The sequence below is a fragment of the Suricata suricatta genome, chromosome 17 (genome assembly GCF_006229205.1).
Source record: "Suricata suricatta isolate VVHF042 chromosome 17, meerkat_22Aug2017_6uvM2_HiC, whole genome shotgun sequence".
In the NCBI taxonomy this organism is placed as follows: domain Eukaryota; kingdom Metazoa; phylum Chordata; class Mammalia; order Carnivora; family Herpestidae; genus Suricata; species Suricata suricatta.
Window position 1 is genome coordinate 22041947 of NC_043716.1, and position 20409 is coordinate 22062355.

Consider the following 20409-nt stretch of genomic DNA (forward strand, 5'->3'; position numbering starts at 1 on the left):
TTAATGCATTGTTCTATCACACTCAGGGTTCAGTTATAGCAGACTCTAACCCTAAAGAATTAGGAAATGCATTCTGTTTCATTCTTAAAATGTTGCTTTCAATAATACTGAGCTCCTGCTCTGTTTAGAGTAGTAGTTTGCAAGAATAACTGCATGTCAGAATTACCTAAGGAGTTTATCAAAATTACAAATTCCTGGGCTTCACTCCAGGTCTACTTGGTCAAAACTTGTTAAGTGTGGGGAGCTAGATCTAGGAGTCTGTATCAGGCTCAGCAGGTGGTTTTGATACAGTCAGTGTTACGGCACTTTATAATTGTGAACCATTTATTTAGGGCAGCGTTCTATATGCTGGGAATGTGGAGGTATAAGGGTTAGGTAGGAAGAGTAAGGATTTGACAAGCTGGGGTGAAGATACTGATGTGCTGGGTATGTTACGTGGCATTCATTAAAGAACTATTTCTCCTGTCCTTACCAGGGGCCAGGCATTGTACCAGATGCTAGATATGTAGCTCCTCAAGCAAACAGACAATATGCAGTCTGACAGTACTCCAATAAGAGTAAGTACTAGGTACTTTGAAGGGTGATAGAAAGGACACAATCCTATCCAATACAGTCAAGAAGTCCTGGTAAGTCTTGAGGGAAGAATAGGAGTTGGCTCAGTAAGAATGCTGGGTCAGGAAATGGTGTTCCCAGCAGAAAATTAATGACATGAGCAAATCAGGAGTTAGAGTGAAGAACAGGCTCTGCATTTGTGAATTATATATAGTGCACTATGACTAGAGGGAGGAGTTCAAGGATGGCCCTGCAAAAGGTAAGACTGGAGAGGTAAACAAGCTTGGTGAGAAGATCCTTATTGCATTTCATTTTCCCCCTGCCCCCAAATAGGAGTCATTAAAAGATTTTAACCAGGGGAGTTGTCTGACCTGAGTGGCATCAACTGAAAGATGATGATGGCTGCCTAATGGAGAGGCTGGACTTAAGACAGAATGATAAGCTAGGTGAGAGATCATATTGGTCTGAGCTCAAATAGTGACTGGACAAGGAGGAGATAACTAAATTGAGAAATGAGGGAGAGACATTGGACAGGATTTGGCTGAATGTCAGAAATTGTGGAGAGAGAAGTCAGGTTTCTAGCCTGGTGATTGGGTAGATGTGCTATTCATTTAAATAGAAAACCCTGGGAAAGGAACAGGTTTGGGAGCAAGATGAGGGGAGTTGAAACGAGTAGGCAGCTGTGTTGTACGAATCTTCAGCTTAGAAAGTTGGCATTCAACGTTCTGCACATCTTTTTTTTTCTGTACTGACTTCTTCCTTTGCTGCCTTCTCTGCTTGACCTTCAGATGTAGGAAGTTTAGTCAGGGCTTGTTGTGATCACTTTCCCCTTTTCAGTTTATATCCACTTTCATCCTGGAAAAACTCATTCAGGCTGTGCCTTTAAATACCATCTCATACATTGATGAATACCAAATTTAAGTCTCTAGCCTTGACCTCCCCCTTAATCTCTGGCTTATATTCAGCTTCCTACTTGACCTTTTTATTAAGATGTACTGAACAGAACCTTTTTTCTTTTCCTTTTTTTTCTGTTTTCTTTTCGTAACTCTGATGGGATTAAACAGAACTTTTTACCCCCTTTCCAAATCAGTTTCTCTCCTTCTAGGCTTCTTTATCTCTGTAAAAGTCTTCACTGTCCTCCCACACCAGATAGAAAAAGAGTTTACACCTGATTTCTCTTTCATTGATCCTGTACCTGCAGGTCCTTTTAATTCTACCTCCAAAGTGTATCCCCAAACCATTTTTATGTTCTTGGTTTCAGTCCTGGGTGAACTCTAAACATCTCTCTTCTGTATAGTTGCAAAGCCTGTGAAAAGGTCCCCCTATTACAGTGTTGTTTCTCTAAAATCTACTTTTCCCATAGCAGTCAAATGATATTGTAAAGATGTGAATCAGACTGTCATTCCTTTTTAAAGCCTTTCAATGATTTTTTAATTTTAGGGAAGCTCCACACCCACTGTGGGGCTTAAACTTACAACCCTGAGATTGATGAGAGTCCTGTACTCTAACGACTGAGCCAGCCAGGCGCCCCCATTCACTTTTGTTACATGTAGGCTATAAATTCCTTACCCTGGCTTGGAGTGCTTATGAACTGAACTTTGTCTCTATCTCCAATTTTATGGTGTAACATTTATCCATACTTACCTTGCTTTAACCACATTGGTCATAATTCTTCATGGTCCAATATGCTTCTGCTGTAGTATCTTTGCATATGCTTTGCCTTGGATTCACCTTCCTCAAATAATTCTCATGGCTGACTCCTTTTCATTGCCATGTTGGGTCAGATTCCACCCTCCTCCCTGGCCTTCTATCTAAAACACTGACTCTCCCCATTGACTCCTATCACCTCTTAGAATGTCATCATAGTACCTGTTGTTATTTGAAATGATGTTTTTGTAGTTGTCAGTTTCTCTCTTCATTAGAATATAAGCTCCAGGAGAGTAGGGAACCTTGTGTGTTGTTCACTGTTCTACCCCTGTGCTTAGAACAGTCAGGTGCAGGGTAGGTAACTCCATGAATATTGGCTATATGAATGAATCTATTATAGGTACAGATTTGAGATTAATGAGCCGCTAATACACAAATGGTAATTAAAGTGCTGAGTGGATATAATTGTAAGACTGTCTAGAATGATTCTTCACCATCTAAGCTGTATATTACTAGCAAGGATTTTTTTTAAAACACAAGGATGCTGGTTCCACTCCAAAACAATGAAATCTGTTAGGGGCCTGGCCATTTTAAGAAAAGAGCCTCAGTTGATTTTAATGGTTTGGGGAGACAGGATTTAGAGAAGAAACTAGGACAGGACCCTGAGAAATACTAATATTTAACAGATAATAGATGAGCATCCTGAGATAGAGACTGGAAATGGCCAGTGAGGTGTTCGTGGAACCCCAGGAAAGAGTGGATTTTAAGGAAGGAGAAGCTAGTGGTGTCAAGTGCTCAAGCCAGGCCAAATCATACAGAGTGTGTATAGAAAGCATTTGTATTTAGCAATATGGAGGTTCTAAATTACCTTAGCACAGGGTTTCTCAACCTTGGTACTCCTGACGTTTGGGTTGGAGAAGTCTTTGCTCTGAGGGGGCTGCCCTTTTTATTAGTCGGTGTTTAGCAGCATCCCTGGCCTCTACCACAAGACTCCAGTAGCAGCCTTCAGTTGTGACAACCAGAATGTCTGACACTGCCAAATGTCCTTTTGGGACGAAATTTGGGGCAGAAAATTGTCCCTTTTGAGAACCACTGCCTTAGCAAAAGCCATTTTGGTAGAACATTGAATTCTGAACCCAAACTGAAGTGGGATGATGAATAATCGATATTAGAGAAATGGAGACAGGTAATGTGGACAACTGAAAATCTTGATTACAAAGGGTGGTTAGAGATGGGTTTGAAGTAAGAAGAGGAGGCATCTGGATAGGGATATAGGTTTGTGGGAAGTTATTGTGAGAATTAAGCATTTTTATACACTACATGCAAGGAAATGAGGGTAATTGATGTTCAAATGCCTTGAAGGGATGGTGATCAGAACACTGGTGAAGGATTTGCCTTCGAACAGGAGAATGCCTCTTGTGTTGTTACTGGAGGTAAGGATAGTTGCAGATGCTGATAATGATGGTAACAGATGACTAACATTTATTGGGGGCTTCCTATGTGCCAGGCACTGTTGCAAGCAGTGTATGTGTTAACTAATTCTCACAACAATGCTGTGAACCAAGAAGGTATAGGAAACACTTCAGAGAAGAGAGAAATGGTATGACTTTGATTGCTGTTTGAAGGGGCTTTTCAGAGGGTACAGTGAGGAGCAGAGGCACTGAGAGGCTAAGCAACTTGCCCAGGATCACTTCTCTACTAACTGGCGGATTCTAATCCAGGAATCTAGCCTTAGAGCCTGTGCTCTTTACAAGGATGCTTACGACAGAGGTGGCAGGAAGTTGAGGTAATTCCATCTGATGTCTCTTTATTCCTCAAGTATAGTAAAGTATAATGGTCTGCTGAGAGTTGGGGAATATGATAGAGTTTGAAGAGACTATAGTAAATGTAAGGATAGCAGAGATAGAGAAGACTTGAAATGACCATTGTAGGAAATAGGAAAGCATTGTGACTAGGAATCCATAAAGTTGCCAGACAACAATAAGAGCCCAGTTAACATAGGAGGCAAGTGTTTTATGGGTACAGTCTGTACAGATGTGTGATCTTTCTCCATCTTTAATTTTTAAAAAATTTATTTTAACGTGTTTTTTTGAGAGAGAGTGTGTCTACAGCCATACCACCCTGAACACCCCTGGTCTCGTCTGATCTCGGAAGCTAAGCAGGGTTGGGTCTGGTTAGTACTTGGAAGAGAGAGAGAGAGAGATGCAGGGGGAGGGGCAGAGAGAGAGGGAGACAGGATCTGAAGCCAACAGCGGGCTAGAACTCACAAACCTGAGCCAAAGTCAGGTTCTTAACCGACTGAGATGCCCAGGTGCCCCAGAGTTTTCTCCATATTTAATCAAGCAACCTGGTTATGGGAACAGAGGCAGTTTGATTCAGGGTTAGAGATTTTAGAGGTATGAGAAGAGTAGAGAGAGTGGTTGATGGAGTCCATGCTGAGGAAGAAATAAAAAACATATAACTTAATGGAGAACGTAGGAACATCAAGAGTATAGTGCTACTGATAAGATTCAGAGAACTGACATTGGGGATAAAAAGAGCTGAATAGACAGAAGGTTTGGGTCAGAAAGTGGATGTTCAGGGGCACGTGGGTAGTTCAGTTGGTTTAGTGTCTGACTTTGGCTCAGGTCATGATCTCATGGTTTGTGGGTTCGGGCCCCCCCATCAGGCTCTGTGCTGACGGCTAGCTCAGAGCCTGGAGGCTGTCTTCAGATTCTGTGTCTCTCTCTCACTCTGACCCTCCCCGGCTTGCGCTGTCTGTCTCTCAAAAATAAATAAAAAACATTAAAAAAAAAAGTGGATGTTCAGGATATGGGAGGTGGAGCAATTCTTGGGGATGACAAGGGCTAGGTGGCCATGGAAGTGGGTGGCTAAAGTGAATGGAAAGGAAAGCCCTTTGTAGTTGAGATCAAGAACTGAGGAGTTGGGGTGTTGGATGGTTGTTACCATCATGGTGATAGCAAGACTAAGGTTCAAGACAATAAGAGAAAACAGAGAAATGAACCAGAGGGTGGTATAACTAGAGACCCGAGACACTTGAATTTTATATGAAAGCAATGATTTTGGACAGGACAATGATGACACTGGAAGGAATGGAGAAGGATGAGCAACACCTAAGATTTTGGGAAGAGGCCAGTTCAGGAGAGAGCCAGATTTCATTTATGGCACAGAGATGGATGAGAATGTTGGAAGAAGAGGTGGAGAGTGTATGTTGCCTCCCCCTAACCTTTTTTCTTTTGCTGTCATTAGAATCAGAGGGTATATTCAGAGGTTTCATTCATTAGAAAGAGAAGAGGGGGAACGTACATTTTGGATGGTGTCCAAAGAGCAATACCAACAGTTCCTCTTGGCTGAGAGAAGTAGGCATATCAGGCCCCGGAGAGAAACTGGCCACAGCTAGGATTAAGCATGTTTCTCAGTATTGCATCTAGGTAGCTTTGGTACTTACTGGGAAGGCTTTGGTACACTGGTGGTGTACTGGATGGAGGGTGCTCCCTGCAGAGCTTTCTGCTCAATGCTGTCTTAAACCTTCTTATGAGGGTTGATGAACTTGAGATTGAGGTACTACTGAGCAGAGACTAGTATCTGGTCAAGTAACAAGACATCCTCTAGAAAGCCAGAAATATGGAGGAGTAGGAGTAGGGGTTAGAGATCTGTGGGCAGGATTTTGCAGGAGTTGAGAGCCTGAATTAGGTAATTAATAACCTTGTTTGTACCCATAGGCTTGTTAAGGCACATGGAAATTTGGGCTAGGTTACTCATTGGCCCAAAGGTGCAGAGTGAGCAAGAAAGGAAGATCTATTTTTACCATCTTTGTTCTTTGTGTTTTTGCTTAAAACTCTGTAAGACAAAAAACGTGCCTCTGAAATTGCTGGGGTAGGTGGGGAGATAATATCTGAATGACACCATGTTGGATTCAGAATAACCAGACCACTCTAGAACCTGGAGTGTGGGGATATGGAAAGTGGCATCTATTTTACTTTGACCATTGCTCTGCTTAATGGGAAGAACTTGACCTCATATTAGATCACTTTGAAAAGATTGGGGGAGGACAGGGGAGAGGGGGCAGGACATTTTTAACCTCCAGTGGTCTCAGGCACACATGATAACACTGAAGAGAGGAAAAGAGAGAAAAGCTCACATTTGAGTGCTTACTGTGTGATGCTAGACATTCTATTAGGCTTTATACTATTTCTTGCTTCTTATAGGAGCTCTCTGAAGTAGTATGAATTATTCTCATTATAGGCAAGGAAATAGATTAAGTAGCTTGTCTAACGTCAAAGATCAAGTAAGTGATGGACCTTAGGATTAGATTTCAAATTTGTCCGATTCCAAAGATGACTTTTTCTTTTTTCTTTCTTTCTTTCTTTTTTCCTTACCTTTTAAAATTTATTTTGGAGGAGAGGGAGAAAGGAGACTCCCAGGTAGGCTCTGTGCTGAGAGATCCCATGACCCTGGGATCATGGTGTGAGCCAAAATCAAGAGTCAGATGCTTAACCAACTGAGCCTCCCAGTCACTCCTGGGCTTTTCCTTTTTGATGGAGGATGTAGGTTGTTGGGATTGGTGTGGCATGTCCTATTGGTAAAGGGAAACCGAAGCCTTTAGTACAAATAAGGGAGAAACTGAAGCAGTTTTCAAGAGTAAAGAGGGCCTGTCACTGGGAATGGCCCTGAGGAAGGCAGAAAACAAGTTTAGGGGAAAAAAGACAGCAGAGAAGATGGTTGGTGTTGATTACAGTTTCATTATCCCCTAACCACTGGGAAATGGTAGTGGCTGGGGGGCAATTTAGTATGAGGAGAAAGAGGAAATGGGCCAAGAGTCAAGGTTTCCAGGATTTTCACCTATTTCCTGTTTGTAGCCCATTCTGGGCAGAAGCTCATCAAATTCTAGGTGTAGAGAGGGCTTGATTTAGGGAGGCAGGCTGGCCATTGGAAGAGTTCTGGCTCTGTCATTTTCCCTTTGGAAAAGGACATGTGACTGAGTGAATCAACACTTGGGGTGCCTGGGTGCTCAGTTGGTTGAGCGTCTGACTTTGACTCATGTCATGACTTCACGGTTCGTGGGTTTGAGCCCTGCGATGGGTTTGAGCCCTGCGATGGGCTCTGTGCTGACAGCTCAGAGCCTGGAGTCTGTTTTGTATTCTGTGTCTCCTGCTCTCTCTGCTTCTCCCTGGTTTATACCCCATCTCTCAAAAATAAATAAATGTTGAAAAAGCTTAAAAATAACACTCAACGGAGAGTGTAGAGACCTGAGTTTCAGTGCAGCCTCTGACAAAGGGAACAGCAATGGTAGATAGAGTGACATCCATTTATTCATGAAAGATAAGTATAGATTGTTTTCTCAGGGGAGCCTGTGAAATAACCTCAGGGAAAGGATGGGGGCGAGGCCCAAAGAACTGACCTATTTAGAGGTTTTAGCAAGGATCTGGAGCTGCTTCCTGATCCCTGGCACCCAGGGCCTTGTGGCCTGTGCCTTGTGTTTTGGTTTAGAGAAACAGATTGGGAAGGTAGAAGTGAGGTGGAAGGCAGACCCTCTCTGGGCACTCAGCTTTTTCTGTTCATCTGATGTGGTTCTGGACTTTTCAATAAACAAGGGGTTCAGCTGTGCTAGTTTAAAGTCTTGGATATTTAACTCTTCTAGGTTCTCAGGCTCTTTCCGGAAACTTGTAGGCTCTGCCTCCTCTTTGGTCTTAGGTGCTTCATATACAAAGAGAACCTTGTTTAGCTTGTTTTGGATCCAAGGATCAACTGAGGCCAAGAGAGTTAATGTGTCTTGTAGCTGCATTGAAACAAAGGTCCTATGGCTGATTTACTTCAGGCTAAGCCTGGGTGGGGAGGAGGGGGTGTCTCAGTGAGGGGGTGCTCTGGCCACAGGCTACTAGGGCCCCACAGAATGAAGTCAAGGGATAGTGTGTGAGGGCTTATTTCCTTTCCTCCCTCCTGACAAAGAGCAAGTGGTGAGGATGGGTGGGAGAGGCCTGGTGGAGGGGTAGAGAAGAGGAAGAGGTGGGCAGGAATGCCTTACACTCTTCTTCACAGGCTGGCTCTTTTCTGCATCTAACATGTCCAACAGCAAGTGGAACACATGTGGGCTGCGGATCCCCAGGACACCCTGGCAGACAGAATGACAATGCCTCAGTAGTCAGCCTAGGAAGATGCCCCATTTGTGCTCTTTTCCATTCTCGTCTTCATGATGGCCCTGTGGCCTGGAGAGAGGGGGAGCTCTGGCTTCCCAGCTGAGGTATATCCCTTTCTTTCCCTTTTGGGGCCACTGCATTGGGTTCCAGTGTATACTGTTCACCAGGAAGAATCAAGACCATGTCTGTAATACCTAAGCAGCGTCTCTCATACCCATCTCCTGTCCCTTATCCCACCTACCTCCAATCCTGAAGAAAAGGTTATTCCTGAATTTGTGGTAGGGCTGGAATTCTAATATAAACCAGCAAACCTCCCCAAATTTTACAGTCCTTTCTTCCCCTAAGTAATTTTCCTCAATTGCCCACTCCTCCTGCCATCAATATATCTGGTCAGAGAAGCAGGGCTGGCCTTACCAAGGAGATGACTGCTTCCTGGCGCATAGTGGCATTTGAGTTCAAGAGTTGCCTGTGTAGAAAGGAGTGAATGTGTTATCCAATTAAAGGGTAGGGGGAGGAAGGCTGGTTGTTTCTTCTGACAGTCCAGAGTGAGTCAGGCATAAGGCCAGAGAGTGATGCTGATTTCATCAATTTCTCCCTCTTGTTTCTTGGGCCAGGAAAGGGCCTGGGAAGGCAGATACTACAATTTGCCAAGAGGTACCAAATGACAATTAGGGTTGCATCTGTCCAGAACTCTACCTTTTACAGGTCCCTTTCATGTTTTCATCTTAATTTGAGCTTTTATATTTTGTATTTTATAGGAACCCTGAGTAGTAGGCATTACCAGCCCCCTTTTACAGATGAGGAAAATCCCAGGGGTCAAAGAGTAACTGGGCCAGGGGCATGGTCGAGAGAGAACTGAGAACTGGGATCAGATTCTCAGCTCTCTCTTACCCTGTGCCCCTTCCCCCCAGGCTGAACCACTCACGCCTCCACCAGGTTCATCATCATAGGCTTCATCTTCAGCTCTTCCACAGTTTCGGCCACAGCCTGCCTCATAGCCTGAAGAAGGATTAAGGTGGGATAGTAGAGAAAAGGAGTGCAGGAGTGTGCCTTAAGTGCTCACAGACCTTTACCTTGTGCTGTGTATGGTCCTGGCCTTGAGGAGCTCATGGTCTGGTAGGGGAAGCACGCGTATGAGTAGACATGTACACTACGGTGGTAAGTGTTACAAATGAGGTTAAGTATAGGGTGAACATAGGATCTCCTCAGTCCCGGTACCAGCAAGATGTCCTAGAGGAAGCAATGCCTCAGCTGCAGCCTGAAAGGTGGATGGGAGTTAACCAGTAGAGGGCTGGGGGTGGGGGGCTTGGGGGGCAGAGAGGAAGGCATGTACAAATGCTTAGAGGCAAGAGAGAGTACAGAGAGGTTAGAAAATAGAAAATAGTTCAGTGTAGCTAGGTGACCACACCGAGAGTCTTCAGAGTGGGGCGCTCTGAGGAATTACACTGAGGTAACAGGTATAAACCAGGACAGAGTGATCTTAAGCGTAGCTGGTGTGTGGCTGTGAGTGGGAGTGGGGAGAGCTGAAACTAGAGAGGTGAGCAGGCTGTGGGTGATGAAGGGCAATGTAAGCTGTTCTGAAAAGTTTTATGCAAAGGTGAGACACAATCTGATTTACATTTCAGAAAAATGTCTTTGGAAGTTCTGTGGCTGGCCATAACAAGCTACAATAGAGATAAAAGTAGGGGAACACAAAGGAAGACAGGGTTGATTCTGATGGAGGTGATTTGGGAAAGCTTTCCATAGGAGATGTTTGGCCTTGAAGCAGCAAGAGTATTTTAACAGGCAGGCAGGCAGAGGGAGGCGTGAATGCAGTTTTTTATGAGGCAGTTTTTCGCCTTGCAGAGGCGAGGGATGACTTGACATTTTTGCTGAGAGAACTGCCTCCCTTGCAAAGGCAAGGTGGCTTGAAAACATGGGCTGCATTAGGGGAACAAGGAGTGCATTAGGGTGCATGTGATAGTTTTTGGGGCAATCAGGGAGGTCTTCAGAGAAGGGAGAGGAGGTGGGTTTGGGTGCCTGGGCTTGGGAGCTTTGGTCTCACAAGAAAAGGTTCGTTGTAAGTCTTCCTCCAGAGCAGGTCAAATGTGAGTCCCTCCAGCCCTTGTGCCTGGATCTGTTCCAGTCCAATGGTCTTGAGCATCTGGGTGGCTTCAAAGCGGTGCTGAGGGCAGAGGTGGGGAGGTATGAAGGATAGACTCTTCATCATCCCTCAATCCTGTCCTAGTACTGGAGAAGGAAGGGTACTAGGTAGCCTTAGACCTTACCTCCAGGACACTAGAAGAGCACAGCTGGTCTAGGATGGCCCTGATGACCGTGGCTGATTGTACATGCATCATCTTGACCAGCATCCTAAGTGCCTGTGGGGGCCAGGCAGGGTGAGGTGGGGGTGTACAGGGCCAAGAGGCATCTGGATGGCCAGGTAGGCTTGAGGGCTGAGCCTAAAACTCACGGGGAACAGTTGGGGTCCATTATCTTGCCTCTTTGGCCTCTTGAATGAGAGCATGAGTTCATGTGTGCACATGTGCACATTTATAAATGAACGCTCATTCTAATCAAATATATACAGACATATGCATGTACGCTTAATGTCTACATGACCCCCTACTTATGCATATACATATTCACAGACACACAGAGGACCTCACAGTGCTCCCTGCTGAAGCTTCTTTGGTTGAGTATGATGGGGTCCAAACTACCAAAGTCAGCACTGGCCTCTGGCTCCCACACTGTTTCCCAGAGAGTCCAGCTTCCTGCCCCTCACACCTTCATCTGCTGGGTTTTGGACCCTTGGCTTAGGCATTGCAGCAAGAACTTTTGGGCTATGTGGCTGCCGGGCCTCAGGAAACCCAAGCACAAGGCTGCCTCCATGGCTGCTTCATTTGATGATGTATTTATCAGCATCCGTAGCACAGACACCAACTTCTCTTCATCCCCAACTTGAGTTCTCTGAGGGAGACAAGAAGTGAAATAGGCAGGGGACGATGTCTTCATCTAGGCATTGTTAAGAGGGCATTTCATTTTTACTTCCAGAGTATTCTTCTTCCTCCCTAAAATGAATCTCATGTCTTCAGATTAATTTACCCACTTCCCCTTATTTTTGCTGTCATCCACATGCTTCTAGGTCATATCCCCTGATTTCTCTATGACTATCGTGGGTGGCTGAATGTAATTCTCTCTAACACTTCTGCTGTCTTAATTCCTGACATTTAAAAAATATACATGCCACAGATCCTGCTCCTGTTCTCCGTTAACCTTGACCTTCATTCTGTGTCAGCCTCTAATTTTCAGAGAGGTTTTTATCATTACCCATTACTATGACTTCTCCATGATCTCCATTTTATGGATCCCACACTCTGACCATCATCTCTGATCTTTCCAGCTAACTTCCCGATGCCAGGAATTGTTGGACTCCACAAGAGTTAACAATTCACCAAACACATTTTTATTGCTCGTCACTTTCTTTGCTCTCTATTCAGCTTAAACTTCATGGTCCTACTGTCTCACTTAACTCCTTTACCTCCTCTTCATAAGTCAGCTCCCCACTTTGTGCCTGTACTTTCTGGAGAAAAGCACACAGTCACGATGACTGATTTGCTTTAAATTTATGAACACAAACCCCATGTAGACCCATAGTGCTACCTAGTAACCATACTGTTTTTCCTTGGGCAAGTCTTTTCCCCTCTCCTGATTCACACCCTGTCCTCTGGAACCTCCAACACTTCTTCCTCTGTTCTTACTCTCAGCTGATGACCTTGCTTCTTACTTTACTGAGCAAATAAAAGCAACTAGAAAAGAAGTCCCAGAGACACCTCACCACCATTTCTATCCAATCTTCACCTGCACCCATATGTTTTTCCCTTCCTCTTATTACTGGGCACTGACCATCTATCTAAAGTCAATCTCTCTACTTGGGTGTTAGATCTCATCTCTTCTCACAAAATTGAGAACATTTGTGCACAACTCTTTCTTCTCCCTTCAAAATTACCATTTTTCTGACTTCTGGATCATTATCCTTCAGAATAGAAACATGCTGTTATTTTTCTTTTTTCTAAAATCCACCCCTGGTGCCAACTACAGCCCTTTCCAACAACACTTGGAAAATTGTCTTTCTTGCCATCTCTAATTTCTTTCCTCCCATTCACTCTTAAACTCATTCTGTTAGATCTACACCCCTACTGCCCCACCAAATTGTTCTTGTTAAGATAATCAGGGATTCCTACATTGTTAATCTGTGTATTGATTGATTCTCAGTCCTTATATAATTTGATACAGTCGATTTGTTTCCTGGATACATGTGTTTCACTTGATTTTCAGAAAATCACACTCTTGGGTTGTCTTCCTGCCTATTGGCCACTTCTCATTATCCACTGGTTCTTCCTCTTCTCCCTGAGCTCTTAATGTTGGGATACCCCTAGACTTGATTTTTGGTTCTTACTGATTTCATCTAATTGAATGACATTAAATGCTGTCCATATGTCAACAACTTATAAATTCCTTTCTGTAGTTCAGATTTCTAAACTCCACATTGTACGTACAATTGTTTACCTGCTGTCTCCCTCGGAGGTCCAACAGACATCTCAAACAACTTGTCCAAAACAGGATTTCTGATACTGCCTTCAAACCTGTTCACCTGCAGCTTTCTCCATCTGAGTTGATAACAACTCCCATCCTTCAGCCACTAGGCCCCAAACCTTGGCTTCGTCTTTGTTTCCTCACTGTCTTTTATAGCTCACATTTGACCAGTCAGGTTTTTATTAACCCCACTGTAGCCACCGTGGTCCATGCCACCATTATATCTCACCAGGATTGCTTTAGTAGCCCCTAATTGGTCTTTCTGCTTCCCCCTGACAGCCCACTCCCACCTCCCATCAGTTTCTCAGAACAGTCATAGTGAACTTTTTGAAATGTAGGTTAGATCACGTCACTGCGTAACAGCCTGAATACTAAAGTTACCCAGAAAGTAATGACCCAGTATGTTCTAGTCTAGTAGATCTAATAGATCTAGATCTAGTATAATTGAGTCTCCTATTTACTGCTTTGATGTATCTTCATTTCCTACTGCTTTCTTTATTCCCATTCCGCTTTAGCCACACTGGCCTCCTTGCTGTCCCTTGACCATCCAAACATGCTCCTGCCTTAGGGCCTTTGCACTGATTGTTCTTTCTGCCAGGAATGCCTTCTCTCAGAGAACCTGCAAGGCTACGCCTTCACCTTCTTCATGTCTTTGCTCAGATGACCCCTTCTAAATAAGCCTTCCCTCCCCTCTGGGTTTAAAAATGCAACCTATTTCTATCCCCACTTGGCATTCCGGTTCATCCTCAGCCTGCTATGTAGTTTTTCTACTGCACTGGTTACCTCTAACATACTATATAATTAAGTTTATTGTTATTAAATATCTCCCCAACTAGAAGGTAAGCTTCACAAGAGCAGGAGATCTTAGCCTGTTTGATTCACTGATGTATCTCAAGGGCCTAGGACAGTGCCTGGCATGTGATAGCTGTTTAATATATATTTGTTGAGTAAATGGATGGATGATAAATTCTATTTCACGTGGAACAGTGACGGGATCAAAGTAAGAGGATCCTAAAAGGGAAAAAACTTAAGTAGTGTCAGCAGCCTCTTTTGATCCCTTTCCCCTCTTGAGAGAGGTTTTTTCTTTGGGTTTTTAAGGATGATAATGGCTATCACTTAAAAAGCACAGGCGTTGAACTAGGGGCTTCACCTACATTATCGCATAGAATCTTCTCAACTATCTCCATTTTATTTATTAATTTAATCCATTGTTTTTAATTTTAGAGAGTGAGTGTGCAAGCTAGGGAGAAGGACAGAGGGAGAGAGAGAGAGAGAGAGAGAGAGAGAGAGAGAATTCCAAGCAGGCCCCACACTCAGCATGGAGCCCAACACAGGGCTCGATCCCACAATCCTGGTATCATGACCTGAGCCGAAATCAAGAGTTAGATGCTCAACTAACTGAGCCACCCAGGCACCCATAACCCATTAATTTTTATGTTGGTGTCAGGTGTACAATATACTGATTCGCAGTTCTGCACGTTACTCAGTGCTCACCATGATGAGTATAGTTACTGCCAAGAGTTTGGAGATGGACAAACTGTGGCTCTGAAAGCTGGCTTGTGAGAGCTTCTGTGACCACGAAGTGGCGATCGTGCTTCCATGCAGGGAAGCTACTCCACAGGAACTCCACAAAGACAGCATCTTCTCCGTCAAGGCTAGGAGCCGGGTTACCTTCTCCCTGACTTAACTCCAGCCAACACCATCAGTGACCTTGTCCTGCCTAGCCCCGGTTACTGACTCTCCTCCCAGTCACCTTGTCTCTGGGGAGAGCAGCCTGGGAGTTGAGAGCCATTCGTAGCTGCGTCAGAGCGTCCATTTTTTGCTCCTCATTTTTCGCCTTCAACTGTGTGATGAGAACCTGGATCACGTGCTTATTCAGGCAACCTTGGACAGGGAGGGTCCTCAGGTCAAGGCAGAGCCTCAGGGACGCTTTCTCTTTGCCAAGATCCATTTGACTCTACTGTGCCCTCAAGACAGAAATTCTAAGTACTAGGTCCTGAGCGTTACCCATCTTCTCAGGACACCCATGCAGCTGGCTGGCTGAGCATGGCTGCAGTTCCAGGGGCCCTTTCCCTCCCTCTAGTCTCCCTTTTCACCTCACTTTCCTCTCTATGCCCACAGTGCCTAGGCCAGTTCCCAGATCCTGCCAAATGCTAGGCTAGAGTGGGTGTCCTTACCCCAAGGGGAAAGGAGCTCCACTGCTTCCTTTCTCACCTTTCCCTACTCCCCTCCCAGGGAGAGGCCATACTCACCCAGGAGGACCAGGCTTCTACAGGCTTCAGACTTCACTTTCTCTGGGCCAGTTCGGGCCTGATTTAAGAGGCAGGTGGTGGGAACATGCCATAAGGTGCTGGAATGTCAGAGCTTTAAGAATTACCTCAACTTTTCATTTACAAATGAGGAGACTGAGGTCTAGAGAGTGACTTATGCTCAAACAGAGTGCAGGCAGGGTGGTGTAATGGAAGGAACACAACTTAGGAGTAAGACTTTTGTTCAAATCCCTATCAGGTATCTAGTAGTCACATGGCCATGGGCAAGTCACTTGCCCTCTCAGAGCTTCCATTTTATTTTTAGAAAAATGCAGATACTACCTATTCTTAGTTTGTAAGATTTAAATGAGAATATGGTTAAGAAAGCATGTTCCCCATTATAAATTGGCATTTAAGCATGGGGCATTAAATTATTTAAGGTAGAGAATGAACTCAGTCCCAGTTCTTTCCTGGCTTTTCAGTTGAGGGTCTTTTCTGTTACACAAAGGGGACTTTCACATTCCCCCATGCCCATCAAGCTGTCCTTCAGAGAAGCCAAGGGCATGAGACTGTGGTCCTGCCCCCTGGCAGCTCTCTCCTCACTACATCTGACCCAGTGTCGTTGCACCCTGGCGAGACTTGTCTGTGTCCATGTGCCCGTGCCCTACACACCTCAGACCCTCTTTCCTCCTCTCATGAGCTTCATGTGGCCCCAGACTTACCACCTGCCATAGTGCCTCCAGTACAAACTGCTCACTGATGCCCAGGCACCCCAGAGCCTGCAGGAACAGGGGTGGAGGAAAGGGAAGAGCCCTCGGGCATCACCCCTCTGAGTTACTGTCCTCTGGACACAGCTGGAGTTTTGCCTTGGAATACCACCTCCCAACCATCTTACTCCCCAGCCCGGCTACCTCCTGCGGCCATGCTCCACCACCCTTGCCACCTCTCACCTTGGCTGCATAGAATTGCTCAGACTCTCTGGGAGATTCCAGGCTTTTTGTGAGTTCCTGCCCATCCAAGGGAGCCAGTGGAAAGGAAGAAAGGGGTAAGTATAGTCGTAGAACTTCAAACAGAAAGGAGCTCATCCAATCCAATCCCTTTTCCTTTCCTCCCTCCATTTTGCAGGCAGGAGCTGAGGGCTGAAGGATAATGTGAGCCCAAGGTAAGGGCACCCACAGAAAGGGAGTCTCTCCATTCTCCCTCCCACCATGGTCCCTGACCTTTAATCTTTGCCACTTCAGGGGATCCTTCGTAGTGTCTGAGGGCTTGGATTCCATCTGGGGTTTTGTAGTCAGCTTACTCATAGGGAGATGGGATTTTTGGATGAGGGTGCCCTCTTTGAGTTGCCTGTGTGAGAAATGCACAGGTTAGTGTTGGTCCCCTTGTTCCCTCCCTCCTACTTCACAAACTCCTCTGCCCTTGGTCCTCAGCGCAGCTCAGAGATGGGACCAGAGGAAGACAGATGAGCCTCCTCCTACCCCAGGGTCCTCTCTGGGATCTGTAAGCTGGGCTTGCCCGACCCCCTCTCCCATTCTTACCTTCTCCTCCCTCTCTTTCCCAGAAGGGGTGGAGGGTGTGGAGAATAGGAAAGGGCAAAGCACACCTAAAGTGGTCTCTCATTTTCCGCAGCATCTTCTGGGCCTCCCGTTCTTGTCGTTTATCATATAGGGTGTGCCAGTGTGTGTAGACCTCAGGCTTCTTGAAGTAACAGTACGGCACTGAATGTGGCTTGCTTGGGTGCTGCCTCCAGGACTCCGGGCTAGGGGGAAACTCTTCCTTTGGTGTCTGGTGGGGGGGGGGGTGTGAGTGGCATAGCAGTGGCAGAGGGTGTTCCTCAGCCAGAAAAAGGAGCAGGATAAGAAGGGACTAGGTGGGATGTCTGGGTGCCTCAGTCCCGACTCTTGATTTTGGCTCAGGTCGTGATCTCCTGGTTCGTGGGATCAAGCTGCATGTAGGGCTCTACGCTGACAGCCAGGGATCTGCTTGGGATTCTCTCCCTCTCTCTGCCCCTCCCCTGCTCTCTTCTCTCTCTTAAAATTAATAAACATTTTAAAAAGGGACTAGTTAAGAGAGACACCCTTCAGTCTCTCATCTGAGCTAGAGTCTGGGACTTCCTACCAATTGTGTGACTTTGGCAAGTTACTTCACCCACCAAGATCTGTCTTCTCATCTGCAGAGTGGAGCTGATAATCCTTGTTCTTTCTGTACCCGTTGTTGTGAAGGACAAATGGAATAAATATTGTGAAGCCATTGTTGATCTGTAAACCAGTCTTAGTACGTAGTTTGGTTATTTAAGGATCTCAGAGCACTTTGAGAAGGCCATCTGGGCAAGGAGATGGGAAAGGCAAAGGGGTGAGGTGGGTGTGGAGCAAAGAGTGGAAGAGACACTGCTCCTGCTCTCAGGCACGCAGCAGATTCGCCCTGAGCACCTGCTGAGTGCCAAGCACTGTGCTAGGTTCCAGGGAGGCAGTTTTTATCCCTGCTCTCGTGGAATTTAACAGTTTAGTTGGTAAAGCAGAATTACTTTTATAATATATCTCTTAGGGGTGCCTGGGTGGCTCAGTTAAGTGCTCAACCTTGATTTTGGCTCAGGTCGTGATCTCAGGGTTCATGAGATTGAGCCCCATGTCAGACTCCACACTGACAACATGGAGTCTGCTTGGGATTCTCTCTCTCTCTCTCTCTCTCTCTCTCTCTGCCCTTCCCTCGTTCTTGTGCACACTCTCTCACAAAATAAAAAAAAACTTTAAAAAATGTATCTCTTAAGTGGTTGTGAAACTATAGCTCTGATTGTAGTGGAGGGTTGTAGATGGGTCAGGGGCTTTCTCTGCAGATTTGGCTTGGATTCATTCCTATTTCTTCTCCAGTCTTCCTCAGAGTCAGTTCTCTAAGCAACAAAGAAGAGGGGCTTCAGCCAGTGGTCTTCAATTTGGTGATTGAGAAGATCATAGTCAAATGATTACCATGATTTCAGAAAGTGTAGTATTGACTCACAATGAGCAAGGTTGTCAGATTTAGTGAAAACCAAGCAAATATAAAACAGGACGTCCAGATGATTTAGATTTTAGGTATTGGATACCCTATTTGGGACATATTTATACTAAAAAATTTATTCACTGTTTATCTGAAATTCAAATTTAGTTGGGCATCCTGTATTTTATCTGGCAACTCTAATTATGAGGATCCCTGTGGTAATGAATAAAAATGACACATTATTAAGCACTACCTGCACAGCCCAGGCCTTACAGATAATATGTTGTGGCAACTCTACAAATGGAGCAGGAGAGGGAGCTTGTGACAGAAGAAATTCCTGAAGCTCAGGGAGGGAAAGGGACTTGTCCAAGGTCACACTGAGTTAGTGGAAGCCCCAGGGGTGAGTGGAGGGGTTCAGTGAACTGGCCTTAATGAAAAGGCTGCTGACCCTCAACAAAGTTTGAGGCAAAAGTTAGGGGGTCTTACCTGGTAGCAGGACAAGGGCAGCTGAACTGGAGCCACGGCTTTTCTGAGTTCTGTGGTACAAATGGTGGGCTAAGAATCACCCTTTTAAGGCATTCACTTATTCAGCATTTAGTGAACACTGTGTATTAGAATTATTGGGAGGAACTTTTAACCTGCTGTGGCCCTATGCTAGGGATAAGGCTGAGGTATTTTATTTTATTATTTTTTTAAATCTTCAGTTTTTTTTAAGTTTATTTTTGAGAGAGAGAGAGAGAGAGAGAGAGAGAGAGAGAGAGAGAGAGAGAGAGACAGAGCATGAGTGGTGTGGGGGGCAGAGAGAGAGAGAGGGAGACACAGAATTCGAAGCAGGCTCCAGGCCCTGAGCTACCAGCACAGAGCCTGATGTGGGGCTTGAACTCACAGACTGTGAGATTATGACCTGAGCCCAAGTCAGACGTTCAACCAACTGAGCCACCCAGGCGCCCCTAGGGCTTAGGTATTTTAGAGACTTCCCCAGAGTATTCTTTTTTTTCCTTAAGTTTTTATTTGCTTATTTTGAGAGAGAGAGAGAGAGAGAGAGAGCGAGAGAGCACACAAGTTGGGGAGCAGCAGAGGGAGAGGGATAGGTAGAGAGAGAGAGAGAGCGAGCACAAGTTGGGGAGCAGCAGAGGGAGAGGGATAGGTTGAGAGAGAGAGGGAGAGAGAGAGAGAGAGATGGAGAGAGAATCTCAAACTCACAAACTGTGAGATCATGAACTGAGCCAAAACCAAGAGTCAGACTCTTAACTGACCGAGCCATCTAGGCATCCATCCCCAGAGGATTCTAACATGCAGCTGACTGAAAGACAGTGGTCTTGTTTTGTGGCTCTTAAACTTGAGTGTACCATAAAATCATCTGGGGAGCTTGTTAAAATTCATTTCTGGCACTCAGTCTGAGTATAGACTCAGTAGATCTGGAGTGAGACCTGGGAATTTGCATTTTCTAACAAGATACTGATGCTGTTTGTTCTGTGACCACAAAGTGACCACACTTTGAGAACCACTGGTCTAGCTGGTGAGACAGAACTGCTTATTAGTCATGAACAAAGGGAGGCAAATGTGAAGATACAGGCACAGGTGGTGCAGATGGAGGCCCCCTACTCTGGCTGGGGGGATGAGGGAAGGCTTTCCGGAGGCGATTATACACAGGCTCAGTCTTTAATCCACATAGGGGTCAGATAGATAAGGGGGAAGAGTGTTAGGCTCAGGGAACAAATTCTTTCAAAGTCTGGGAGGTGGGGAGCCGGGTAGAGAGCAGGGTGCAGATATAGGAGCAGAAGTTGGGGGGACACACAGCTGTCCCATCTTCGAGGGCCCTAGAGACTTACTTTGAAGACTGTGGGGAGCCATCAAAGTGTCCAGTGGCCTGCCCTGACCCTTCCTGTGGATCTGTTGAACTCACCAGACCTGTGTCTGGGAGAGGAAGCCAGAGAGCTTTTCTGTTCCTTACCTTGACTCTGTTCCAGTCTATTCCAACCTTACCTTTGGTCCTCTCTGGGTATTCTAGCCATGGGTACTTGGACATCGACCTGGCGATGTCAAGGATGTCAGCTGGGTTTTCATAGGCCATTCTCTTCTCTTGGGGGGGTCAGAGGAAGCTCAGACAGGGCAATACAGGGCTGTTGGGAATGTGGGGGCACGGCTGGGGGAGACCTCTCCTCTGTGGCACAAGAGGGATTGGCGAGGAGTTGGGGCTTCTGTGGGTAGAAGCTTCTGAATGTTTTAGCAACCAGGTCTCCTAGGCAAATGGAAGACTCCGGTTCTATTCTCTA

The 20409-nt window shown here is 45.5% G+C and overlaps 1 protein-coding gene across 1 annotated transcript; it reads right to left on the minus strand.

The window, feature by feature from the left end:
* Window positions 1–7493: 7493 nt before the first annotated feature.
* Window positions 7494–20265, minus strand: HEATR9 (HEAT repeat containing 9). Its single transcript, XM_029929292.1, has 15 exons — window positions 20120–20265; window positions 18620–18669; window positions 16764–16945; window positions 16381–16507; window positions 16111–16167; window positions 15883–15939; window positions 15164–15221; window positions 14665–14795; window positions 11103–11285; window positions 10604–10696; window positions 10381–10500; window positions 9262–9335; window positions 8751–8802; window positions 8225–8311; window positions 7494–7978 (listed from the first exon to the last, which is right to left on the minus strand). The coding sequence occupies exons 1-15, from the start codon at window positions 20205–20207 to the stop codon at window positions 7601–7603; spliced, it is 1737 nt and encodes a 578-aa protein (XP_029785152.1). The 5' UTR covers window positions 20208–20265; the 3' UTR covers window positions 7494–7600.
* Between the last annotated feature and the right edge of the window lie 144 nt (window positions 20266–20409).